Source organism: Peromyscus maniculatus, chromosome 6 (assembly GCF_049852395.1).
Source record: "Peromyscus maniculatus bairdii isolate BWxNUB_F1_BW_parent chromosome 6, HU_Pman_BW_mat_3.1, whole genome shotgun sequence".
Taxonomy (NCBI): domain Eukaryota; kingdom Metazoa; phylum Chordata; class Mammalia; order Rodentia; family Cricetidae; genus Peromyscus; species Peromyscus maniculatus.
This window is the reverse complement of record NC_134857.1, coordinates 67,845,423-67,869,322: the sequence shown is the minus strand read 5'-3', so window position 1 is coordinate 67,869,322 and position 23,900 is coordinate 67,845,423. Positions and strand designations below refer to the sequence as shown.

Below are 23,900 nucleotides of genomic sequence, written 5' to 3'. Positions count from 1 at the left end.
CTGCAGGTTTGTCGTGGGGTGTCCAGGTGGGAAGAGCCTGTGCCTCACCTCAGCCAAGGTGGGGAGCCTGGGTCCACATTGCTGTGGCCAGGAGCAGTGTGGCTCTCTCTCACCCTCCGGGCAGCAGGATGGAGCTGGCAGTGGTTCACAGGGCAGCTGCCGGCTCTGGGGCTGTCAGGAGCCTACCAGTCTCTTTGGGGGCCTTGTCTTGACCTGAGTCCACACAGAGGACGGTTAGCGCCAGTGTCAGAGGTTAGCGGTAAGTACTTTGGCTGTGGAGTTGAGCGTTAACGCCGTCTACAGAGAACCCTTCCCACCCACAGCTTCCTCTTCGACTCCCTTCTCAACTCGGTTGATATTTCTGGAAAATCAGAAAAAGAAATTGTCACGTTGACTGAGGCAGGGGACAGGGAAAGTCACGGACTCATTAGGGTTTTGCCCAGTGGGCTGTAAGGCCCTGTGCCTCGTCACAGGCTGGTACTGAGTAGCTGAGGTCCTGGGGAAGAGCGGCTGTCTCGGGGGAGGAGGGACAGGCGCAGAGATGGGACTGAGTTACAGTTCCCGAGTCGGGGGTGTGCTCCCAGGGCCAGGCTGCTTGTCCATCCTCGGCAGTTGCTTTTGGCAGGCGTACTGTGTCCTGTGTGACAGAAAGGGCAGAGTGCTTCCTGCCCTCCCTTCTCCCCCCACAGTTGCTTGGAGCTCCACCGTTGTCCTGGAGGCCTTCCAGCACGGACCCTTTCCTCCCTCTCTTAGGTTGTCTTGGTAATGCTCCCTCTGTGTCTGAACAGCAGCTGGGGTCCACTCGGGACATCCCCACCTCGGCTGGGCTTCTGGGTCCTTGGGTATCATCAGCTTCCTTAGTGGGCTCCTGGGCTCCTTGGAAGGGAGGGCGGTGGGAGAACTGGAGCCCTTCATCCCGGAAGGGCTGGTAGAGTTGATGTCTTTGGGAAACCCAGAGAAAGAGTCCACATTCTGTTATAATTTACAGATTCAGGATGGGGGGAGAGACAACTATCTTGTGGTGAAGAGGAGGCTGAGGATCCAAGCCAGGGGACTCTAGGCTGCAAACGGGATGATCCGCCAACAGGCCCCTATTCTCTGTCAACAGGAAGGGACTGGGGACGAAGCGGAAAGGGATGGAGACAGATGTGGAAACTTGTCCTGGAGCAGAGACGTGAGGGCGTGGCACCCGGAACACGGGAGGTCACACTGCCTCTGAAGCTATCCTGTGGAGAGGGGTCCAGCTAGACTTCTGGAGTCTGAGCTGGAGGGAGCCACACTGGCCTGGGGTTCTCCCCTGAGGAAGGAGAGTTGTTAGTGTGCATGCCTCTTCTGGGCTGGGGGCTCCTTTCCAAGCAAATTGTCACTAAGCAGAGGCCCCTGGAGGTCCTGGGTGTGCCCTAAAACCGTGCATGGCGTTTTATTGCCAGTTTTCATTTAAAATATGAAAAGAGTTGGTTTTGTGATGAGAGGAATAATGTGGGGAAAACTCTTTATCATTCATGGGCATTGCTTGAGATGCTGCCTGGCCTGGGGACCTCAGGTGAAACCTTGTTTCCTAATGGTTCTTGGCAGAACCATGGAAAACAGAGGAGGTGATCCTTGATTGGGAGTGTTGAACCAGCTCAGGAGTGTGCGGTACTGTGGAGTAGGATGCACGTTCAGAAAAACAAATTTGACTGTTGTATGGGAGGAGTCTTTAATCCCCAGTGAGCTAAGGTTCTCATCAGCCAGATTCAGGAAACCAAACGAAATCCTTATTTTTAAAAGGGACAAACAGTTTCGAGAACTAAAAGGTTCTATGCAAATACAACGTGGTTTATGCCAAGCATTTGACAAGCTCTCTGTCACCAAAACCACATTCCTAGCTACGTGTCACATTTAAGAGCCTGGGAGAAGACCCACAACCCGATGAACAAGTGGCCTAATAAAATGATATGAGACGGTTCTCAAAAGAAGAAATGCAGATGGCCAGTAAACATATTAAAATCATTCGACCTCAGTAAGCTTTGAGGAAATGCAAACCAGGACTACACCGAGAGCCCACCTCCTCACCCCAGAGAGAAAGTCAGCCATTAGGAAGACAAATAGCAGGGCTGGAAAGATGGATCAGCAGTAAACAACTCGTACTCTTCCAAAGGACCCGGGTTCCATTATCAGCACCCACATTACGGCTCACAACCATTTCTAACTCCAGTTCCAGGGGATCGAATGCCCTTCTTCGGTGTCCGTGGGCACTGTACACACACACGGTGCATCAACATGCAGGTAAAGTACCCATATATACATTTTTAAAAATATGACAATCACATTTGGCGAGGATGTGGACAAGAGGGAATTCTTATACATTGCTAGCCGGCTTGTAGACTAGCCCGGCTGTGTAGACTAGTCAGTAAGGAGCGCTCTCAAAAAACTGAAAGTAGGGCTTGTATATGATCCAGCTACATCACTCCTAGGTGTTTACCAGGAGGCCCCCAGATGGACATATCCTAGAGAGACTTGTCACCAGTGTTTATTGCAGCACTTCTCACCACAGCTAAGTTACGGAACCAAACCAGGCATCTAACAACAGATGAACAGATAAAGAAAATGTGGTGTCTATATGCAATGGTTTTTTTTCTAGTCATAAGGAATACAAAATGATGTCATTGGCTGGAAAATGGCTGTAAATGAAGATAATCATATTTGTGATCCCTAGATTTTATAGAGATGCATAAATTACATTTATATGTGTCACGGAAGTGGAAGCGAAACTGTCTGGGGAACAAAGGGGACTGACTAGAGAAGGAAGCACTGAGTCACAGGGTGGGGGAAACGCTCAACCTATGATACATGCTCGCATGAAAATTGAAAAATAAAGGAAACAAAACAGTAAGATCTCATGAACTGAACGGTTGTGAAGGCTTTGACTGTTATATTAAAAGAAAAAAAGCCCAGCCAATTATGAACTTTCAGTGAATTTCATGCATTTTAGTGGACTGTATGGTGCACATTTGTGAAATAGGAACTGTTGAATGAACAGAGCTCTTTGGCCTCATTTTAAATAGATAGCTTTGGTGACAAAACGGAGAGTTTTCCATTTCTGGATGCTATTTAGCAGGAGAAATCTATTAAAGGGAGTCCATAATAGACACTTAGAAATCGCTCTTGATGGAAAGCACTGGCTCCTCACTCAGGCCTGTAAGGCCCCTCAGAGCTGAGTGAAAGCCTGACGTTCCTGCCTCCATTTTGCACTGGTCTTTTTCCCTCTGCTTTAAACTTTGGGCCAGACTCTGTGCTTAACTCTGCACAGAGCCGTGCTGATTACCCAAGATCATCTGTCTGAGCAGGCAGGAGATGCATAGCTATAATTCTGGACATGGAGGCTGAGGCTGGAGAATCACCTCAAGACTGAAGGAGCAAAGATAAGAGCCATCAAATCATCTTGCTGTCAACTTTTACAATGCCCTGTTTACACTCCTATCAAGATCCAAAATCTGTATACATCTGGGATTCCAGGAACAGCAGAATCTGCAAGAGATCACTCCATTGTAGTTTTTTTTTTTTTAAACTTTTTGCTCTTTGGGGGCCTGCCACTCAGCTCCCAAACAAATACAGTAATAACTTATATTAAATAAGTAAATAAAAAATAAATAAGTTAAAAACTTATTCTTACTTTTATGAATGCCTGGCCTTAGCTTGGCTTGTTTCTAGCCAGCTGTGCTAACTTACATTATTCCATCTACCTTTTTGCCTCTGGGCTTTTACTTTTCTTTATTCTATATCTCTTTCTTTCCTTCTTACTCCCTGACTGGCTGTGTGGCTCAGTGGCTGACCCCTGGTGTCCTCCCTTTCTTGCTCTCTCTCTCCCCCTCCTATTTATCCTCTCTGCCTGCCAGGCCCACCTATTTTTCTCTCCGGCCTCATTATTGGCTGTTCAGCTCTTTATTAGACCATCAGGTGTTTTAGACAGGCAAAGTAACACAGCTTCACAGAATTAAACAAATGCACCATAAAAGAATTCAACACATCTTTGCATCACTAAGCAAATATTCCACAGCATAAAAGATATAGCACATCTTAGATTAATATTCCATAACACCTCATGATGAAATTGCCCAAATAGGAGCAATCATCTCATGGGGGACAAGATTGCTCCCTTGAGCCATAAGGACTTTTTTTTAGGACACATTGGTGAATCACAACCTAGAGAATTAGCAACTGGAACACACTTTGGCCAAGATGGCTTACTTATGCATGCTTCTCATCCCTGCTTCAATTCTTTCTCTCTTTAAAGTTAAAACTCATGCCAGCACCATGAAGGCAGGCTGCAGAGCTTTGTGCCTTCTCCAAATAGCTGTTTTGTTTGCTTTCTTTTGGGTAAGTGGCTGACTCTGGTATGTTGAACAGGGGCCATGTTTCGGGTCTTGAACTCTAGTTACAAACAAAACTGTTTTCAAGGCATTGGGCCTGAAAGATTGAAAAAGGAAAACAAAAGACCAAAGACTCGTGCCTGCATTGCAGCCAACACCTAGGCTTCCGTCAGGACTTGTTCTACCTGAAACCATGCATAGATCAATTCTGGGCTTCCTCCACAACCCTACTATGTACCCAGACTTCCCATGTTCTCCTCCAAAAAACCACACCTACTCCAAAAAGGCCACATCTCCAAAGATGCCACTCCCTATGAGTCTATGGGGACCATTTTCATTCAGACCACCACATCCCTATTTATACCTTTTCCACGATCCAGAAGATTTAGCTTTGGTCTTTCAACCAGTATACCAGCCTAATCTGGTTTTCCACATCTTCATTGCAAAGGAACTCTAGGCTTGGGGTAGGATCCTCTCCCTACCTGTCCCCCGAACCACAGGACTCTACCATGCCATATCCAACCTTCCCACCCAGATGTATCTACTCACAAGCTCCCGATGGGAACAGGAAGCACGTCCTGGACACCAGCCCAGTCCCCTCTGTCTACTTGACTTTGTCCACCATGCCATCTCCAACCTCTAGGCCCAGCCTGTCTCCACATTTTCTCTTTTGCCCCAACTTTTTTTGTCCATAAGACTCTAACAAAGGAAGTCCACACCCATGCACTGGGCAGGGTGGCATCCTAGCACCTGGGAGGCAAAGGCAGGCAGATATCTGTGAGTTCAAGGCCAGTCTGGTCTACCTAGTGAATTCCAGGACACCCAGAGCTACATAGTGAGACCCTATCTTAAAACAAACAAACAAACAAACAAACAAACAAACAAACAAACAACCTTTAATTTGTTGACTATAGATCACGTGACTTGTCGCTCTTCATAGATTCCTTTCTCCTTCTCTTCTCTACCTTTTGTAGGGAATGGAGGCCATCAGCTTCTGTTTAGACAACATGGTGGTGATATGGATATCTAGTATGAATCAGCCAAAATATGGCTGACTCTGGACATTCTGGGAACCCCCAAAGTAAACAGTGATGCAATTTGTTGTTATAACTATTCAGGTCAGAGTGCCACTTTTGTATGGAGTCTGTGTAAAAATGACCTGTGGTTAGACACCGGAGACCTCAGCTTCCACCTTTGACAGTAAGCTTACGTGTTTGTTGGTAAGCCTCGGTGCTTACCACCACGAGTCCTGTGCCACCTGCTGTGTGTAGCCCATGTGTGCCTGCCTGTGCCTGGGTGCCTGTGGGTAGAAGCCTTTGCTTGAAGCAAATAATGTTATGTTTTATCTGTCTACATGTCTTCAAAATCTCTTTAACCTCCTAGGCTACTGTGACCCCCTTCCTTTCCTGGAATCGGAGCATGGGCCTTACATCTTTCTTCCCATCTCCCTGTCTTCTCCTCTTTTCCTATAAGCTCACATTTTTTTTTGGTGTCTGCTTTTTCAGATAAAAATGGCTAAAACAATGATCAACAAGGTCAGAGGTCGAGAGAAAGTATGACTGCAATAAAAGGGGAACAGCACTTCAGGAATGGAGAGCGCAATCGGAATGTAGAGGGCATATTTATTCACAAATTGTTCAGACTATGAGGAGAAACAAAGATGGCGTCGGTCTCCTTTCCCTGCCACGGTAGCTGGCAAAACCCAAGATATCTCAGAGTTCTCTGGGGGTGCTTGTCTTAGTCAGTACTCTATTGCTGTGAAGACACCAGGACCACAGCAACTCCTGAGAGGGAAAGCATTTAATTGGGGCTTGCTTACAGTTTCAGAGGTTTAGTCCATCATCCTCATGGCAGGGAGCATGGTAGCCATGGTGCTGGTGGAGTAGCTGAGAGTTCCATATCCAGCAGCAGAAGGAGAAACTGGGCATGGCTTGAGCTTTTGAAACTCCCAAACCCACTCCTGGTGACATCCTTCCTCCAATAAAGGCCACACCTCCTAGGATCCCTCTCAAGTAGTGCCACTCCCCGGTGACCAAGCATTCACATGTATGAGCCTATGGGGGTCATTCTTATTCCAACCACCACAGTGCTTTTGGCCAAAGGATGGTGCAAGGGCATTGAGTGTGATCCTTGTGAACATGTCGTGTGGAGTAGCCAGATCTGCTTCATTAGTCTCTGCCAAGACCTGTGGGGCCTCAGCTCTCAGTGTGATCCCTGCACTAAAGGATCGGCACCACTTGGAAGCTTATTAGAGATGCAGAATCTTGGGCTCTCCCCGGGCCCAGATAGTGAGCACCTGCGTGTCCAGAAGGTTCTCGGGTGATCATGAGCACATGGAGATCTGGAGCCCTAACTCTTGGTGAACAGGATTTTCTCTCATTCCCCCTCAGGGGAAAGAAAGAGCAGGGTGCTTCTGAGGAGGCATGTAGAATCCCATGCTGCTTTCTTCCTCCTTGTTCATTCATGATTACACAGTACTTTCTACAGTCGAAGACGCATTATCCAGTCCTCGGTGCTCCTGGTCTTGACTTTGCGGGGTTCCTTTTGCCAGGTGAGGAAAGGCCTGGGGTATGGGGTATTCACTTGACTTGGGTGGTTAGCTGTTGAGCAGGAAAGGAGTTACACTAATATCAGGTGCGGACCTTAAGTTCTAGACAATCAAAAGTTTGTGAAATGCAGCTCTGTCGTAAGGAGTCCATCATGAGTCCATTGTCCAAAGAGTGGGTGCTTCCCATTTGGTAGAGCAGCACAGAGGACCCCACCGGGGTGACGCCATGCATCTCCAGAGCAGGGCTTCCAGCTACAGTTGAGCAGTCCAAATCGAGAGGCAGCAGCAGCAGCCATGGAAACTGAAGCTCACTGAGGAAGCAGGAGAGATGACTTTCCCTAGGTCAAGAGCAGCTTCTCATTAGATTAAAAAGACGCCCTGTGCAGCACTTAGTCTAGGGATGGATGAGAGCCAAGTAGGGCCCCAAGTCCTGGCCACTTGGTGCAAAGACTTCTGGATGCATTTAAGGCTCACTGCAGTGCACCCTCCCCCCCAAGGAGAATGCTGGGGTACACTAGTTGAGGCAGGAGCTGGGAGATTTGTGGACTCATCTGTGAGGTTCTGAGGAGGGCAGCTTCTGCAGCCAGGAGCTAGGGTGCTTGCCAGCGTCCCCTGAGAGTAGATAACAGGAGACCCCTATAGGACACAGCATCGGGGTAAGGGCAGCGCCGGCAGCCCACAGGAGAAGCCACAGCCGTCAGAAGACTCACTGGATTTGTGGAGACCCTGAGTTCAGAGGCCACTGTAGAAAGAAAAGAAGAATTAAAATGTGGGTGCCACTTGGGGGACTGAACAGTGTCCTGTTCAGTGAGGTCACCCTCCACTCTCCCTTCTTTTCCTGACCAGCCTCCTTAACAGCGCCTCATCATGCTGCCAAGGGCTGTTGAGGGAAGGAAACTTGTTTTCTATCCTGTGAGTTGTTCGATTTTAGATTTGCGCCATACATTGTGAAGAGGCCCTGGGTCTGCTTGGTACCACTGTGGCCAGGGGCACATCGCTCAGCTTCTCTGGCCTCCGTCTGCCATCTGTATGATGGGAGCCATCTTACTATGTACGTATAGGATTACTGTGAAGATGCGTGTGTTTACACGTCAGTGTGCTCATTCCATGTATATATCCGTACAATGTCGCACAGCTTCCCGTGTGGACGGCGTCTTTGTTCTCTCCCACTGTCTTCCTTATACATGCTGTAGTCATTTGCGCAGTATAGTTCCAGGGGGAGAAGTGTGACCCGAGGAAGTAGATGTCCAGCAGGGGAGAGCAGCTGTGGCCATGGCTGCAGGCTGGCAGTCTCGCTATACCACCCATAAACCTCCACTCCTGCGAGTGACTCCAGTGAGGAAGCATCGCTTGCTTTCTACCAGGACAAGAAAGGGGGAGGACCAAGTCCTTGAGAAGGCTCTTCTTAAGTCTGCCTTATAAAAAGTGCTGTGTGGTTTTATCCACTGGGTTTCTCTCTCTGAGGTTCCAGCTTTTGTACAAAGTCAAACACACTTTGCATCTAATATCTGTTCTGCAATACTCCTTTAATGCCTATGAGATCACTTAACCTTACAACCCCCTTTGAGGAAAGCATTATTGTCCCCACTTTGTAGGTGGTAAAACTGAGACATAAAGACCTTAAATTACTGTCCCGAGGTCATGTAACTAGTAGATCACCAAAAAGGATGTTTCCGGGGCCAAATTCAGTACAGTTTCAGGAAGGCTGGCTGCTCAGGCAACGTAACAGTGGCACCCCCTGAGCAGTTTCCGTGTGCTGGGTTCCTTTCTAAGGTCTGTAAGTAAATACACACTTTCCCCCTTAGGACTACACTGCGTGAATGACTACAGCACATACAATGAAGACAGTGGGGGAGAACAAAGACGCTGTCCACACGGGAAGGTGACAGACGTTGTACAGACACAGACCAGGTAAAATGCTGAACCCTTAATCCCAGCTCTCAAGAGGCAGAGGCAGGTGGCTATCAGTGGTTTGAGGCCCGCCTCGTAAATATAGCAAGTTCTAGGCAAGCCAAGTCTATGTAGAGAGAGCCCATGAAAACAAAAACAAAACCCCTCAACATGGTGATTGGCAGTTGATGATTAAAAAGAAGAAGACAGCAAGTGAAAGGGGGGGCTAGAGGAGGGACCGGAGGGGAGGGAGCAGGGGCTCTGGATCCAAAGGCATCATAGACGTGCGTGTATCTAATACAACACTTTAAAAAGAAGGTGTGCTTAAATGATTGAATACAAGTGAATAATAGAGAAAAAAGGAAAAAGAAAAGAAAACCTGGCCATTGTTAGGTCTCAAGGAAACCTGGGACCATGTAGCAGTAGCGCCTGCGTTACCACTAACCGTTCACCATGTCTGAGCGAAGGGCTGCGGATTAAAAAATAGAGACAAGAGACAGCGAGTCATTCGTACGTTTGGATGTCGAATGCCGTTTATTGAAAGAGGGAGGAAACCTTAAATACAGGCTTACAACACAAATGGAGGATCCCCTGAGGGCAGAAGTTCGCTACCAATGGTCTACATTCTAGACCCAAAGTTCTGCATTCTTGCATCTAAGTTGTTTACACCAAATACAGGATGCACCTAAGTTGTTTACATCACAAGCAGGATGTAGGAACAAAGAACCTCCGGTAAGCTCTCCGATGATCCTAAGCCGAGAAGGACACCGGCAGGGAATCTGAATAGGAAGGACACCTGGTCAGGCAAGCAAGGCTGCAGCCACTCACAGTCGGGGGTCAGGGCCCATGGCGCCCACAGGACCAATAGCTAACTGAGGTGTCTAACATCTCAAAGCAGACTCCAGGAGCCGTCTCCCTTAGTCTCTGCTCACAACTCACAGTCTTCCTGGCTGGCAAATCCCACCCCTACCCTCTCCCACCCCTGAGCCTTGCTTTCCTGCCCCCAGCTTCTCTTTTTCTCCTATATAACCCAGCCATTTTGGCAATGCGCCCTCCTGGCTCCTGGCTGGCTCTGCTCCTGGATCTCTCTTGGTCTGCATACCCCCTCCGCTCTCGCTCTCTCCTCTCTCCTCTCACGGCCAGGTTCAGTCTGCTGGCCACGTCAAGTCTGGAATCTTCCAGATGCCTCTGGCTGTTCTCTCCCTCATATCTACAATAAAAACCTCTTCCTCAACCACACCTGGGAGCAGTCATGTCCTTGTTTTTCACTCATCTGGTGCTGAAACCAGAGCGGCGTATATGAGTTCCAAGGGACTCGGCCTTTCCGAACCAAGTTGTTGATGTGACTCGTCTCGGGTCTGTACGGATCAGTTGTTTCTGCTGCCACCCCCCAAATTTGACTCCAATTCCGGAGTCCGCCTCTTCAGCTGCTTCTCCCCTCCACCTGCTCTTCCCATCTGCCTCCCCTCGCCGACTCAGTCAGTGTCACTGGCTCCTGTACCTGCTATGCCTCCTGGACCCTTGTCCTCTGGCTCCTGGAACCTGGGACCTGGGCGTATCTCTTCATCTCTGTGGCCCGCCACACCCATGTGGGCATCTCTCTACCAAAGGCAGTTGCCCACTCCCTTTTCCCCAATGCCTCTTCCAGTCTGCCTCTTCAGCTGCGTTCTCCTCTCCTCCTCAACTGGTTAAGTGTCACCCGGGAGCTGCCTGCTTTTTTAATTGCAACAAAAACCACCCAGGTGCACCAGGATGCTCCTCTTGCCCAACTGGGCCCCTATCATGTGGAAAAGGGATGCCTCTTCTCTGTGATTTGGGACAGTTCTCTCAGTCCACTTGAGGATGCTCCACATTGTAATTCTTGTCACCACAACACTTAACCCTTCTCTGCTCCCTTTGTCCTCAGCTCCTTCCTGGAGTTTCCTTGCCTCCCCACTCTGTAGGGATAGACCTGCAGCTTCTCCGTGCCCTCCTGGGCCTGTGACACTTTCCTCATCCCCTCTCTCTCAGAGCTTCCTAGCGCCTCCCCCCTCAGCCCCCCAGGAGCTACAGTCCTGTGGCTTCTTCCTCAAGCCCCTCCGGGCCTCTGTGACTCTGTCTCTTCTCTCTCAGCCCCCTCCCGAAAGTCCCACAGCTTCTTTTCACCCTCCTGGGCCTCGTATGACCCTTTTTCTTTTCCTCCCCAGACTCAAAGATTTTATTAAAACCTCACTGTCTTGCTTCAGATGGCTCGGCCTCAGTACAGCTCAGTCAGTGGCTGAAGATGGCACACTCGATTCTCAGTTCTCTCCTATGGTAGCAGCTTCTACCGTAGGCACACAAACAAATGATCCCCAAATCTCTTATACCTGAACTTTCTCTGCTCTACACTTCCAAAAGTCTCTTATCTCTAAGGTTTTTCTACTTTCCACTCTTAAAACACCTTTATCTTTATTATTTCTCTGCTCTGAAAAAACAAAAACAAAAATAAATAAGCCAACAACCCCCCCCCAACAAAAACAAAACCCTCTTAAGACTATGCTGTAAACTATCTCAGGATTTGTAAGTTCATTGGGTATGGTTAAAAATCTGTAACACAATTTTAGCTTAAAACTTGTAACAAAAGGTTTATAGTTTAAAAAAAAAAACTATACCTGGGTAATCTCATTTTGCTACAACATACTATATATGTGACTGAATTCTTGTTTAGAATATTCTGTGTATGTAACTAGGATTCAACGTTTGTTTAAAAAAATAGATCTACTAGAAAATAGATGTTTTAAAATAGCAACCATGTGGCTGGTAGCCATCTTTACTAAGGTTAAAAAAAAGTACATACAATGCAACTTTACCGCCATCTTGATTTAGATGACCACATGGCATAAAGCAGCAATTATAAAACTTCTCAGTCCTACAGATCTCCATTTATCATTGTATCTCCCTTTTAGACTGAGGAGGCAACAGCAGGTCTCCAAAATATTTTGGATTAGGATGTATTTTTATGTGATAATAAATTCCTAAGGTTATTCCTAAATCATTTCTTACAGGTCTATTCAGGTTAACAGAAATTGACTTAGAGATGTATGTCTAGCCACTTATGTCTTGGCTAACTGCTCAGCACTAGGCTTCTGAAAAATTTTAAATAAGGAACAACATTTGTTTGATAAATAAGGTTTATAAATTCCTAAGGTCTACTCAGGTTAATAGTCAGAAACTGACTTGAAGATTTGTGTCTAGCCTGTCTTTGCTAGCATTTCTAAGCTTTAGCTCTTTGGATTAACTGAGTCATACAAGAAACTATGGTATTCTGTAATGGTGCACTATGAAAGGATGAAAAAAAAAAAAAAAGATTTCGGTTTTGTAAAGTTTCCAGTCTCTCAATGAACTACATTTATGGCTTAAGGTTTTATTTGTTGCTAAAAGATCTTCAATTAAATCTTCAACACAAATTTCTAAGGCTCAAACTTAACAGAGATAAAGCTGTGAAATCCTGATCTTATAAGGCCATTAACTTGTAAAACTGTTAAAAGTAATCAAGATGTGCAAGTTAATGCTCAGCCATCTTATAAATGATCAAAAATTTAATGTACTCCTTAATGCACAATGCTCATAAGCTATGCTAAGTACAAATGTAATTCATTTACAAGGACAAACTTTATTTAGTATCCTGTATTTGTTTTCAAGGTTAAGCTTAAAACTAGTAACTAAAAACATGTAAATTTTGTTTAGCTCAGGTATCCTTAATAAATAATGGTCCTCAAACTCCTCAGAGATCTGCTGAATATGGCATTTAAACTGTTTAATAGAAAAATCTTCCCATGATGGACAGAAATGCCAGCTCTTAGGTCTCCAAAGAAGGTGAAGGGGCACAGATGACTTCACCTGGATTGGTGTAACTCTAACCACTTGGAAAAACTGCCCCATGCCTTGTCTGCTGCCAGGGCTCTGCTTGAACTGTGGACACTGTTGGTTTGGTTTGGTTGACTGCTTTACTCTGCCTTGCCAAAGTTGGTCAGTTTTTCCAAATTCCTTCACAGAAAAATCTCTCAGACTTTCTGGGTCTGGCAGTCAAAGGCCAATGCTGTTCGATGCAGCAGTCAAAGATGTAATGTTGTCTGTCCTGTGTGACAGCCAAAGACCAACTACTTCTACCCCCAGCAAAGACAACACCACAGGAGCCTAGGATAACCATCCAGGTAACAGTAAGTCTCTGTTGTTTCACTTGATACATAAACCATTTGGACTGTATTTCCTGCTATAATTTATCCTTTTCAGATCTCTGATGGTATTGACGGCTAATTGTAGCTTTATGTTAACAGCGACAGGCACCCAGCTCCTCCCCATAAGGCTGCAGCTGCCTGTTCAATTCATTTCATATATAAAATTAGGCAACAGACCTCACTTGTTTCTGGAGCTACTAGGTTTCCTGCTGAGAAAGGCAGGCACAGACACAGTTTACCTTGCTGGCAGACCTCACACTGGTAGAGATACACTCACAACAGGTTTCAGTGTAGCTTTTAACTATTTCTTTACTTAAAGGAACTTGCTTTGCAACAACTGCTCTCAGGAACCAACCACCTGTGTCTCATGGTAAACGATTAGATGAAAAGAAAACATTCAAAGTTTATGTAAATTGTGAGGGTCTAAGGAAGTAATTTAGGATATGAAAATGCAAGGTGTGAGGATGTAAAAGCTTAAGTTGTGAGGGTCTAAGAAAGTAATTTAAGGTGTATAAGTCCAAATTATAAAGGCACGAGAAAGTGATTTAAAGTAATGACAAATGTTTCTGATTTCTTTCCCTCTCTGTGCTATTGTTGCACTAAGACTTCTGAAGTCCAGAGGTTTAACATTGACCAGTGGAGTTCTGATACAATGTTAATCTAGGCCATGGTAAAGCACTGCTACTATTACCATAGTCACGAGCTCAAATTTAAGTTTCCTTTGGTTGTCTTCTAACTATAGACTGAAAAGTGCTTCTCAATCATGCTAAAAACATCTCCTGTCCAATCTATATATCCAGGTTCCTGCATATAGAGGAAAAATGTTAATGCTTTTAGCCCAGAATCATATCTCTGGGTCCCCAAACTTTTACTCTGACTCAAAGGTGTGAGTCTACTGCTTTTTCTACAATGTAAATTTCAGAACAGATTACAAACAGTGGGAATGCTAACATATCTAAAACTTTTATCTTTTTGTAAACTGAAAATATTCTTATTACAGGTCAAAGGTTATGGACTCCAGATAAATACTCCTTTTCATCAACAGACTATTTCCCCACCTACTGCCTACACCTGAGGGTGGGCTCCCCATTTCCTTGGTCTTGGGGTTCCTCCCCTTCTTCAATTACCAGGACTAGAGTCTAGACGTTTCAAGTGTACACCCAAGATAAAAAATTTCCCCTAAGGTCCTTAACTTTACCTTTGGTCCCTAGCCTATACCTGTCCCAGCAGATTTCCCATCAGCTGAAGAGTGCAGACTGTTCCAAAACTCCCTGGAACACTCCAGCCCCAGATGTTCCTTGGAACCTGCATCCTAGACTGTTCCAAAGCAGCCTGCACTTCCCTAGCCCCAGGTGGTCCCTCAGAACCTGGGTAACAAGCAAGGGGGTGTAGGGGAGAAACAGCTGTCTCCCAGCCTTCATGCCTCGCTTCCTTCCTGGCTCTGACCAACATTCCAGACTTCCTGGGTCCCAACAATGACACCCCTGTTTCACCCCATGAAGTAGTTATAGAAGAGATGATGTCACCCCTTATCATCAACAAAAAGTTGGAATGCTAAGTTTCAAAAAAAAAAAAACAAAACTCAGGACAAATGGCTAACTGAGGTGCCTATTTAACGTATCAAAGTGGACTCTGGCTGCCAGGCTCCCTTAGCCCCTACTCACAAGTTCCTGTTATAGAGTCCTCCTGGCTGGCATAGTCAACCCCTACCCAGCCCTTGGGTTTTGCTTCCCTTCCCCTGGCTTCTCTTTTCTCTTATATAACCCAGCTATTTTGGCGATGTGCCCTCTTGGCTCCTGACTGGCTCTGCTCCTGGATCTCTCTGGGTGGGAATTGTCCTTCCCCAATGTCCACCCCTCCCCATGGCCCAGTTCAGTCTGTTGGCCATGTTCAGTCTAGACCCTTCCAGATGCCTCTGGCTGTTCTCTCTCTCTTCACCCATACCTTGGAGCAGACAATGTCCTCATTTTTCATTCAGCCATCTGGCACCTTGGTGTTTGGTTTTCAGTCTTCTGAACTGTAACAAACATTTGTTATTTCAGATGCCCAATCTACAGAGCTCTGTTTTAGCTGCCCAAACTAGGAAAGCAGGGATGGCCGTCCCATCCACCTTGTAGGTTCTGACACGGAAGCTCAGAGGGGGCTACATGATGATTTTTATAACTCAGTTATCCTGAGCTCATGCATGGGCGATGGGGAAGGCAGTACTGTATGGTAGCTTTGGATTAGCTCCCAACAATGAAGATGCAAGTTAAGGAATCCTAGCATCCTGGTGAGGAGAGGCCCTGTGCCTGGCTGGCCCAGCCCTGCTGAGGAGGTGGAGACTGAGCAATAGTAAAGGATCAAGACTCCCCTAGATTTTACCTGCATGATTACAATTCTGTTGGGTTCTCCGAACTTCTGTGTAAATCACTTCTTCCTTAGGGTCTGTTTAGGAAGAAGGTAAAGTCTCAGAGGATAAGGTGCCTGCCTCTTTTCTCAGCTACTTCCCTGCTCCCTGGGCCAGCTTGTTCTCTGGAAGGATTATAGCCCCCCCAGGCTTTGCCATCTTTCTGATCCTGTTCTAATATGCACCCTGTGATTTCTGCCAAATCAGAGACTGGAGGGCCCTTGTCCTCACCATTGCTGTATACTGGTTGTAGTTCTATACAGGCTGGTACGTTGTAATAGGTGGGCTCCTGGGGTTCTGGATAGGAAGGGTCCCTGTAAGATATAGAAACACTGATGTTTTCCAGGAAGTGAGAGAGGAGATGACCATTCCTTTTAAGGAGTTTTCAGTCAATATTATTCCTTTTTCTAGGTTTATGGCCACATGGTATGCAAGAGGTGCCATGTTCATGCTTAGAAACATTTAGTTCTGCTTTGTTCCCATTTTATATGTGTAAGCAACGGGTGTTCTATAAAGCTAAGTGGTTTGCCAACACCACTAAACTAGAAAGGGTGAGAGCCAAGACTTAAACCAGCCCTGAGACCCTTCTCAGAGATATCAGTCTCAGAGAAACAAAGATCAGATAGTCCCCAAGGAACTCTGGTGGTTTGAACATGGTCTCCATGGGAGGCCCAATGACAGTTTGTAAACTGTCTTTGGATGACTCTTAAAGTGAGCCTTCGGGATACAAGACGGTGGCCACGTCCTCACAGACACTACTTGTTGACAGAGTGACTTCTCGAGGTGGGTGAGGTCTGTGGCTCCGTCTTCTTGGCTGTCACTGGGAAGGATTTTGATCAGGCTGGCCACGCCCAGGGATTTCTAGGCTAATTAAGCTACGTCATCTCGGGATATGGATGGATTCAATGTCTATGTGGCAGCAGAAAAGGAACTCAAAAAGCACTTCCATGTTAACGTGAAAGAAGCCAAGTGTGCAGAGGAGGACCGGAAGGCATCATCTAACAAACGGAAGAGAACGTGTGTGGAACACAGCCCAGGACGTACAAATGGGAGGGAGGGGGTTAAAGAGACTGTCTACCACATGGTCGGCTGTCTCTTGGACTCTCTTCTCAGATCACTGGCCTAATTCCATTCTTGGGTGTGCTATTTCTTTTCTTTTCTTTTTTTTTAATACACAATTTCTATTCCATGCTGCTCAACTTAAAAGGCTTAACTTTTTCTCCATCTTTCCTCATTGGTACCGCCAGGATTTTCGCCTAACTTGTTTATGTTTTTCTCTTAAATTCTTATAAACTTGCTATTGAGCTTCCTTCTGAACCCGTTTCTAAATTCTTCTCTTAATGAGAATAAGAACTCCCAGAGGGAGCCTCCGCTTCCCTGTTAACTGCCACAGTGGTCAGTTCAGACAGCCAAGCTAACAGCAGTGGTATGAGGAGGTGAGTTAATGCATGAGAAACATTCACCACTTGATGTGAGAAGGAGGCTTAGCTGTCTGGGAATCGGCTGGAGACATCCCAAGGCAGGGGCAGCATCAGCTGGGTACAGCCCACCTCGGCCGCATAGTAGAGATTGTGCTCTCGGTGATAATAAGATTCGATTTAATTTTTCTGTCCTATGGGTGTTTCATTACTTCCAGAAATAAGGCCAACTTCTTACCTGGAGTCATCAAAGTCAGGCTTTCCCCCTGTAAAGGAAGACATTGTGTTTCAGGAAGAGGGGACCTTGGGCGCCCACAGAGACTGCCAGGAACTTCTGTTGCTGAGATCTGAATCCTTGCTATGCCAAGAGGAGTAAAAACTGCTGAAGTTTTTTTTACGCTGGCCTCAAGTGAAAAGAGCCTTCTTAACCCATACTCCATTAACCTAGGTTTTAAATGACAGTGATCGTTAATGACTATAGATAGTTTAATAGCCTCAGACAGGAAAATAGATTTGATCATCAATAAGAATGCTATATATTTTAAAAATCAGTAAGTGACCAAATCTTTTTTTTTTTTTTTTTTGGTTTTTCGAGACAGGGTTTCTCTGTGTAGCTTTGCACCTTTCCTGGAACTCACTTGGTAGCCCAGGCTGGCCTCGAACTCACAGAGATCCGCCTGGCTCTGCCTCCCGCGTGCTGGGATTAAAGGCGTGCGCCACCACCGCCCGGCCCGTGACCAAATCTTATTTGGGTTCTGTTTGATTCCCATCTCTTAGAGTTTTCTTCTTCTTCTCATTCCTTGGGAAATCTTATGAACACCCAGAGGAGAGCCTCTGCCCTGTCTGAGGTTAGATAGACAGCATCTCATCAAGGCATGTTGCTCTCGATGTGGCTGTTGGTGCAGCTTTGTATTTGGTAAACAGGACTTCTGAAGGACCCAGAGGGAAAGGTAGGGGATCATGTGATGGAGGAGGAGGCACTCATGAGAGCCTAGGGATGGTCACATGGTCAGTGTGAGCATGCAGGAGCAGAGATGGGAAGGGCATGCCTAGGGAGCCACCCACCTGCTTTTCTAGAGAACCAGCGATAAAACAGTACTCCAGCAGCCGCGCCAGCCACAATGAGCAGTCCGCCAGCGATTCCAGCAGCCACAGTAACACTTCTGTTCTTGGTTGTGTCTGGGGGGCAGAGGATACCCAGGCATAAGGCCAGGAAGAGGTGTGCAGGGCTTTTGGCATGAGGTGAGGAAGCTCTGTGACCAGAAGTCCTGAGGCTTGGTAGTGATTGATGTGGCACAGTAGAGATGGCTTTGTTTGTGGGGAAGTGTGTCTCGGTGCCTCATCCTTGTGCCCAAGGAAAGGCCGAGAGTCAAGATAGATTGGTTGGAGAGAGGAGGCAGACGCCTGATGAGCTGTAAATTCCAAGATGCCCTGTAAAGCCTGGCTCCCATGTACCAATTAAGAACCACTTCAGAACACAACGGTTTGGAGAGCCGTGAGCTCAAAGTACTTACCTGTCTTTGAGAAGCACTTTCCTAATCAGCCATCGTGAGCTCTGTGTGTTGAAGTATATATTCTTGCCCCTCTGGCTTGAGCATATGAAATTTACCAGGGATTGAATAAAAAAAAAGTCACTTTCTTTCTGTGCTGGGGCCCTTAGGCCATTGTCAGCCTCACAGAAGAAGTTTCTAGAATGTTCTGCAGTCAGAGAGATGTTGGCAGACACCCCTCCACCAGAGGGAGTGGAGATGTTCCCCAGGGTGACATTTTTTGTGATAACATTGGTACAGGATTGGAGAAAAGCCTCACAGAGCCTCACCATATCACCCACCACAGCCTGGGCCCCAGGGACCCTGAGTGTGAGGATAGGGCAGGACACTGGAACTGAGTTAAAATAAAACTTCAGTAGAAGCATCTGCTTCTAACATATGTGCTATCCTTACAAGGGACAAATGGTATTACAAGCAAATAAAATAGATAAAAACATTTGATGCATTTAAAAGCTAATTACTTTGACCCACAAGGAGATTTTCATGTACAAAAATATTCAACAGAAAAGTGAAATGTGTTATATGAATCACTGAAAATATCTGTCAAAAAAAATATATAAAAGAGTCATCTTCATAGTTAATTAAATGTACAATTAGACCCAGCTATAAACTATTATTCCTTTCATGCTTAAACACATTGATAATATGATGAAGTTGTGGCAATGCAAACTGAAGGCATTTTTTTGAATGGCAGTTTCACAATATCTAAAAAATTAAAAATACGCCAGGTGGCGGCAGCGGTGCACCCTTTTAATCCCAGCACTCGGGAGGCAGAGCCAGGCAGATCTCTGTGAGTTCAAGGCCAGCCTGGTCTACAGAGCGAGATCCAGGACAGGCACCAAAACTACACAGAGAAACCCTGTCTTGAAACAACAACAACAACAACAACAACAACAACAACAACAACAACAAATTAAAAACACATAAACTTTGAGCTCACAATCTGCTTGGAGGACCAGGTGGGTAAAAAAAAAATGTGTATTCAGGGCTTCCAGAGGAAAAAAGGTGACCACCGACCCACCTACAAAACCCGAGCTCCACAATGGTGACCTGCCTTCGGGATAGGCTGGTCCAAAATTGGCACAAACTTTGTGGGGGAACCAATCACTATCTGATTGGATTTAAAGCCCATGCCATGAAGTGGAACCCACACTTGACACTGCTTTGGTGGCCGAGAACCTGAGTCTAGACAGGCCATGAACATGGGGGAAAAGCAGACACTATTGTTCTGCTAAAGTAACACAGTAATAAAATGACTCCCAATGACATTCTGCTCTGCACATAGAGCAGTGCCTCCCTCATCCACCACCAGAGAAACTTCCTTCTGCAGTAGACGGGAACAAACACAGAGAACCACAAGTAGCCAATGTGCAGAGAATGAGGGACTCTGGAACACTCATTCCTAAGTGGGATGTCTTCATCATGCCACTTAGGGTCCAGGGAGCTGTGGGGAAGAGGAGGTAGAAAGATTGTGAGAGCCGGAGGGGGTGGGTGACACCCAGAAAACAGTGTCTTCCAGGCACAACAGGACTGATGAACTTACAGAGACCCTGGCAGCGTGCACAGGGCCTCACAGTTTAAGCCAGATAGAGGCCCACACTGAGAAGGGGGAAATGGACACAGGCTTCCATCCCTGAACAAGACGTTATCTCCAACTGACATTTGCTTGCAAAGGGAAATTAGTTTTCTCCAAAGGAGTCTCCGTAGATACATTGCGCACTGTGGTGGTCTGAGTAGGAACGGCCCCTATCGGGAGGGTTACATAGTTGAGAGCTCATTCAGCAGGGGGTGGCACTATTTGAGAGGGTTAGAAGGATTAGGAGGCTGAGCGTCACTGGGGTTGGAGGAAGTTATGTCCCTGGAGTCAGCCTTTGAGGTGTCAAAAGCTCATGCCACCCACACTTCCCTGCTTACAGATCAGGATGTAGCTCTCAGCTGCTGCTCCAGTACCATGTCTGCCCACCACTGTGTTCCCCACCCTGATGAAAATGGACTAAGCCTCTGAAATGGTAAGCAAGTCTCAATGAAATGTTTTCTTCTGTAAGAGCTGCCTTGGTCATGGTGTCTCCTCCCAGCAACAGAGCAGTGACTAAGGCAACCATACTCAAGGACAGACCCCATGCCCAGCAGCGGACGACCAACACACAAGAACTCAATGGTGTTTTGTAGACCATCTCAAATTGCTTTGCTTGGGCAATTTTTTTTTTTGTCTTACTGGTCTTTTGCTTGTATATTATGGTTTCTGATTTTGTGTTTTTATGGCTTTTCTTTTTGGTATGTGTGTGGAAAAAATTGTTTTCAATAATATACATATTATATATACAATATGATAACATATTATATAACATATATATATACACATACACACACATATAAAACTACATGTATCTAGTTCATGCAGGATGTCTATGGTAATGTTTCTGTAACAATGAAAACTAGAGACAACCTGATAGATTGGGTAAAGAAGTAGAAAAGACAGACAAGATGCATAGAATTTATTTTAAACTTAAAAATAATAGAGGTTTTATAGCTAAATGCACAATATGATCCTGCTATAAAAATACTTTATGCTTCATTCCCCAGTAGTGCAGCATCTGGTAAGTTACCCTTGTTTAAGTAAATGTCTCCAACTAATGTTTATACAGGCAACCCTAATTTAATGCAGTGGGGCAAAAAAATAAGTAAAGATATGAAAGTAGGAGGTGACTCGTTGGGAAAAAGAAAGTGGGGGTGGAGGAAGAGGGGTCAAAAGATTAGAAAGGATATTCTGTGAAAGGAACCGCACTGAGATACCAAGTCAGGAAACAGCCCCTGCCTTCAGCTGCTGGAAGGAGTAGGTGCTGACCAGTGTTTGCTTGGTCCAACACCCCTGTGACACTGACTGTCACTGCCTCCCTGTGCTGGGACCCCAGGATATTGCCAGCCTCACAGGAGTAGCTCCCTAAGCATTCCATATTTAGAAGGAACTAGAAGGACTTCCCATTTCAGAGGAGGCTGAGCTGCTCCCCAGGGTGACATCCTCATGATAAAATGGTACAAGATTGGGGAGGGGGGCGCCCTCCAGGGTCTCACCGTGAAGCTTCACCATGCCCCACGCCACAGCTTGGGTCCCGAGACCCTGAAGGTTAGGGTAGGGTGGGACACTGGGACTGAGGGAGGAAAACCAGCCCTTGGTTCCTTCTGTTTGAACACAGCCCTCCACACTAAAGGCGTTTCCGACTGCAAAACGTTTTATATTAGTTTTTAGTGGCCTTCTCAGATTCCTCAGGACTCATCTATCATGTATTCCAACCTTGGGAAATGAGAATGTTTGTGTAATGCTGTATATATTTTGAAGTGCCAACACAAACACGTTTGAGGAATCTGAAAATAAAGCCACAACTGAAAGCTGGGCATCTGAGAAATGAGAGGGTTTCTAGGAAAAGTGGATGTGACAGAAAATGCCCGGACCTGCTGTGGAATAGGGGGCCAGAGCTAGTACAGAGGGACCAAATGAAGAAGTAAATGACGAGGCAGGTAGCGTGTGCAGACTGAAGATGGGCACTAGGCTGGTCCACTGGAGTTGTTGCAACAGGTAGGGTAGCAGTCAGAAGGGCCCAGTAAGTGTGATGAAATAGGAGCCCGGAGAGTCCGGTCAGGACTCTCCCACTAGAGGTTTGATCTGTCTTTATCAAACCGTGGAAAGACGTGAAGATGGATTGAAGTGGGGTGAGAGCGGGGCAGGTGGGTCACTGAGTGGCCCTTCAGTAGTTGAATTCATGGTGAATTTGACTGGACATTGGCAGGAGAGAGAGAGACGATCTAAGGAACACCTGGGAGGGACCATCGATAGGACTGACGGTGAGGAGGGGGGAGAAATGTCAGGGAAAACCCCTAGGACTCTTCCCTATGTGTCTGGATGAAAGGAAGTGTCTCACAGGGCAGAGACAGCCTGAAGAAGACCAAGCCAAGTGGAATGTCAGTAGTTCCCTTCTAGAGACGTCCGGTTGAGGAGCTTTCAGAAAGGGTGGGCTGTGACACACACAGGTCCTCAGGGGGAGGTCTTCAGGGACACAAGTTTAGGACCGTCACAGCTAATGGAGGAAAGGGGCAAATTCACCGACACGTAAAACCCAAAGCTCCCTACAGAGACCAGGCAGGCAGAAGGCTTGCTGTGACGTCACACAACAGCTGTTTCTGTGCAAAATACCCAACCTCGCCTCCTGGGCCCCGGCAGAGAGACGGTTTGCCCCCGGGACTGCTAGTTTTGAAGAGCTCACTTACCTACGACACGCAGAGCCAGTGTCTCACTGCGCTGGGGCCCCTGGCCATTGTCAGCCTCGCAGAAGAAGTTTCCAGAATGTTCTGCAGTCACAGAAAAGTTGAAGGACCCTCTTCCTCCAGAGGGGGCTGAGCTGCTCCCCAGGGTGACATTGTGGTGATAAAAGTGGTACAGGATTGGAGGAGAGCCTCCCAGAGCCTCACACCAAAGCTCTATCATATCACCCACCACAACCTGGGCCCCAGGGACCCTGAGTGTGAGGACAGGGCGGGACACTGGAACTAAGGGAGAGAATGAGTTAGTTCACACCAGTGTCTTTTATTTATTTATTTATTTTAATATTAATTTTTTTTTTTTTTTTGGTTTTTTTGAGACAGGGTTTCTCCGTGTAGTTTTGGTGCCTGTCCTCGATCTTGCTCTGTAGACCAGGCTGGCCTGGAACTCACAGAGATCCTCCTGGCTCTGCCTCCTGAGTGCTGGGATCAAAGGCCTGCTCTACCGCTGCCTGGCTTTTATTTTTAAATAAAAAGAACCCCAATATATTAAAAAATAAATTATCATTGAGAATTCTTATCATGGATTTTCATTTTCTAGAGCTCACATCTGTTGAGTATTTCATGTTTTTCTGTCCGTTCCTTTTCTTTCTTCCCTCCTTCCCTCCACTTTTTTTTTCTTTTGAGATAGTCTGATTAGGTAGCCCAGGCTGCCCTTGAAACATTAGCTTGTAGTCCAAGTGCTGAGATTATAGCTCTGCACCACTACAACAAGATTTTTTTTGCATCTTTCCTCTGTATGAGTACACTCATATCAACACACAAACACACAAACACATACGTGAGATCACAATGTACACACTGGTTTATAATCTGCTTTCACTCTTAGCAGTGTGAAAGCCCCTACTGAAGCGTTGTTCTGATTGTGATAATTGATGGCGGAGAGCCTATTCCACAGGCGGGGGTACTGTGCTTGGGTAAGTGGTACCTGGCTACTAAAGAAAGCCGGCTGAGCAAGCAGTGGAGAACAAGCCCATAAGCAGCATCCCTCTGTGGCTTCTACTTCAAGCCTCTCTCTGCCTTGGCGTCTCTGGAGGATGAACTGTAGACTGTAAGCTGAAAGAAACCCTTCCCTCCCCAAGTCGGTTTTGGACCATGCTTTATCAGAGTGATGAGATGCTAACTAATACACAGAGAACTCAGTGCAGTAGAGGCCCAGGGCAGTAGATTCTGGGGCTAGCAGAAGTGTTATGAGGCAGAAGTCATGAGGCAGGGGAAGCTGAATCAGAGCACTCAGCAC

At 46.4% G+C, this 23,900-nt stretch overlaps 1 protein-coding gene across 2 annotated transcripts in view; it reads right to left on the bottom strand.

The window, feature by feature from the left end:
- Positions 1-5,957: 5,957 nt before the first annotated feature.
- The window catches only part of LOC102917015 (Fc receptor-like protein 5), a 32,329-nt gene continuing 14,386 nt past the window's right edge, over positions 5,958-23,900 (bottom strand). Inside the window, exons 8-13 of one of the 2 annotated variants that reach the window (XM_076574366.1) lie at positions 17,862-17,975; positions 17,035-17,062; positions 15,610-15,692; positions 15,354-15,416; positions 14,934-15,006; positions 5,958-7,642 (exon numbers count right to left, since the gene is read on the bottom strand). In XM_076574366.1, the coding sequence (XP_076430481.1) occupies positions 14,960-15,006; positions 15,354-15,416; positions 15,610-15,692; positions 17,035-17,062; positions 17,862-17,975 (335 nt within the window). In that variant the 3' untranslated portion in view covers positions 5,958-7,642; positions 14,934-14,959. Of the gene's footprint in view, positions 7,643-14,933; positions 15,007-15,353; positions 15,417-15,609; positions 15,693-17,034; positions 17,063-17,861; positions 17,976-22,508; positions 22,889-23,900 lie in introns of those variants that run through there. The other variant, XM_076574365.1, reaches the window with a different exon arrangement.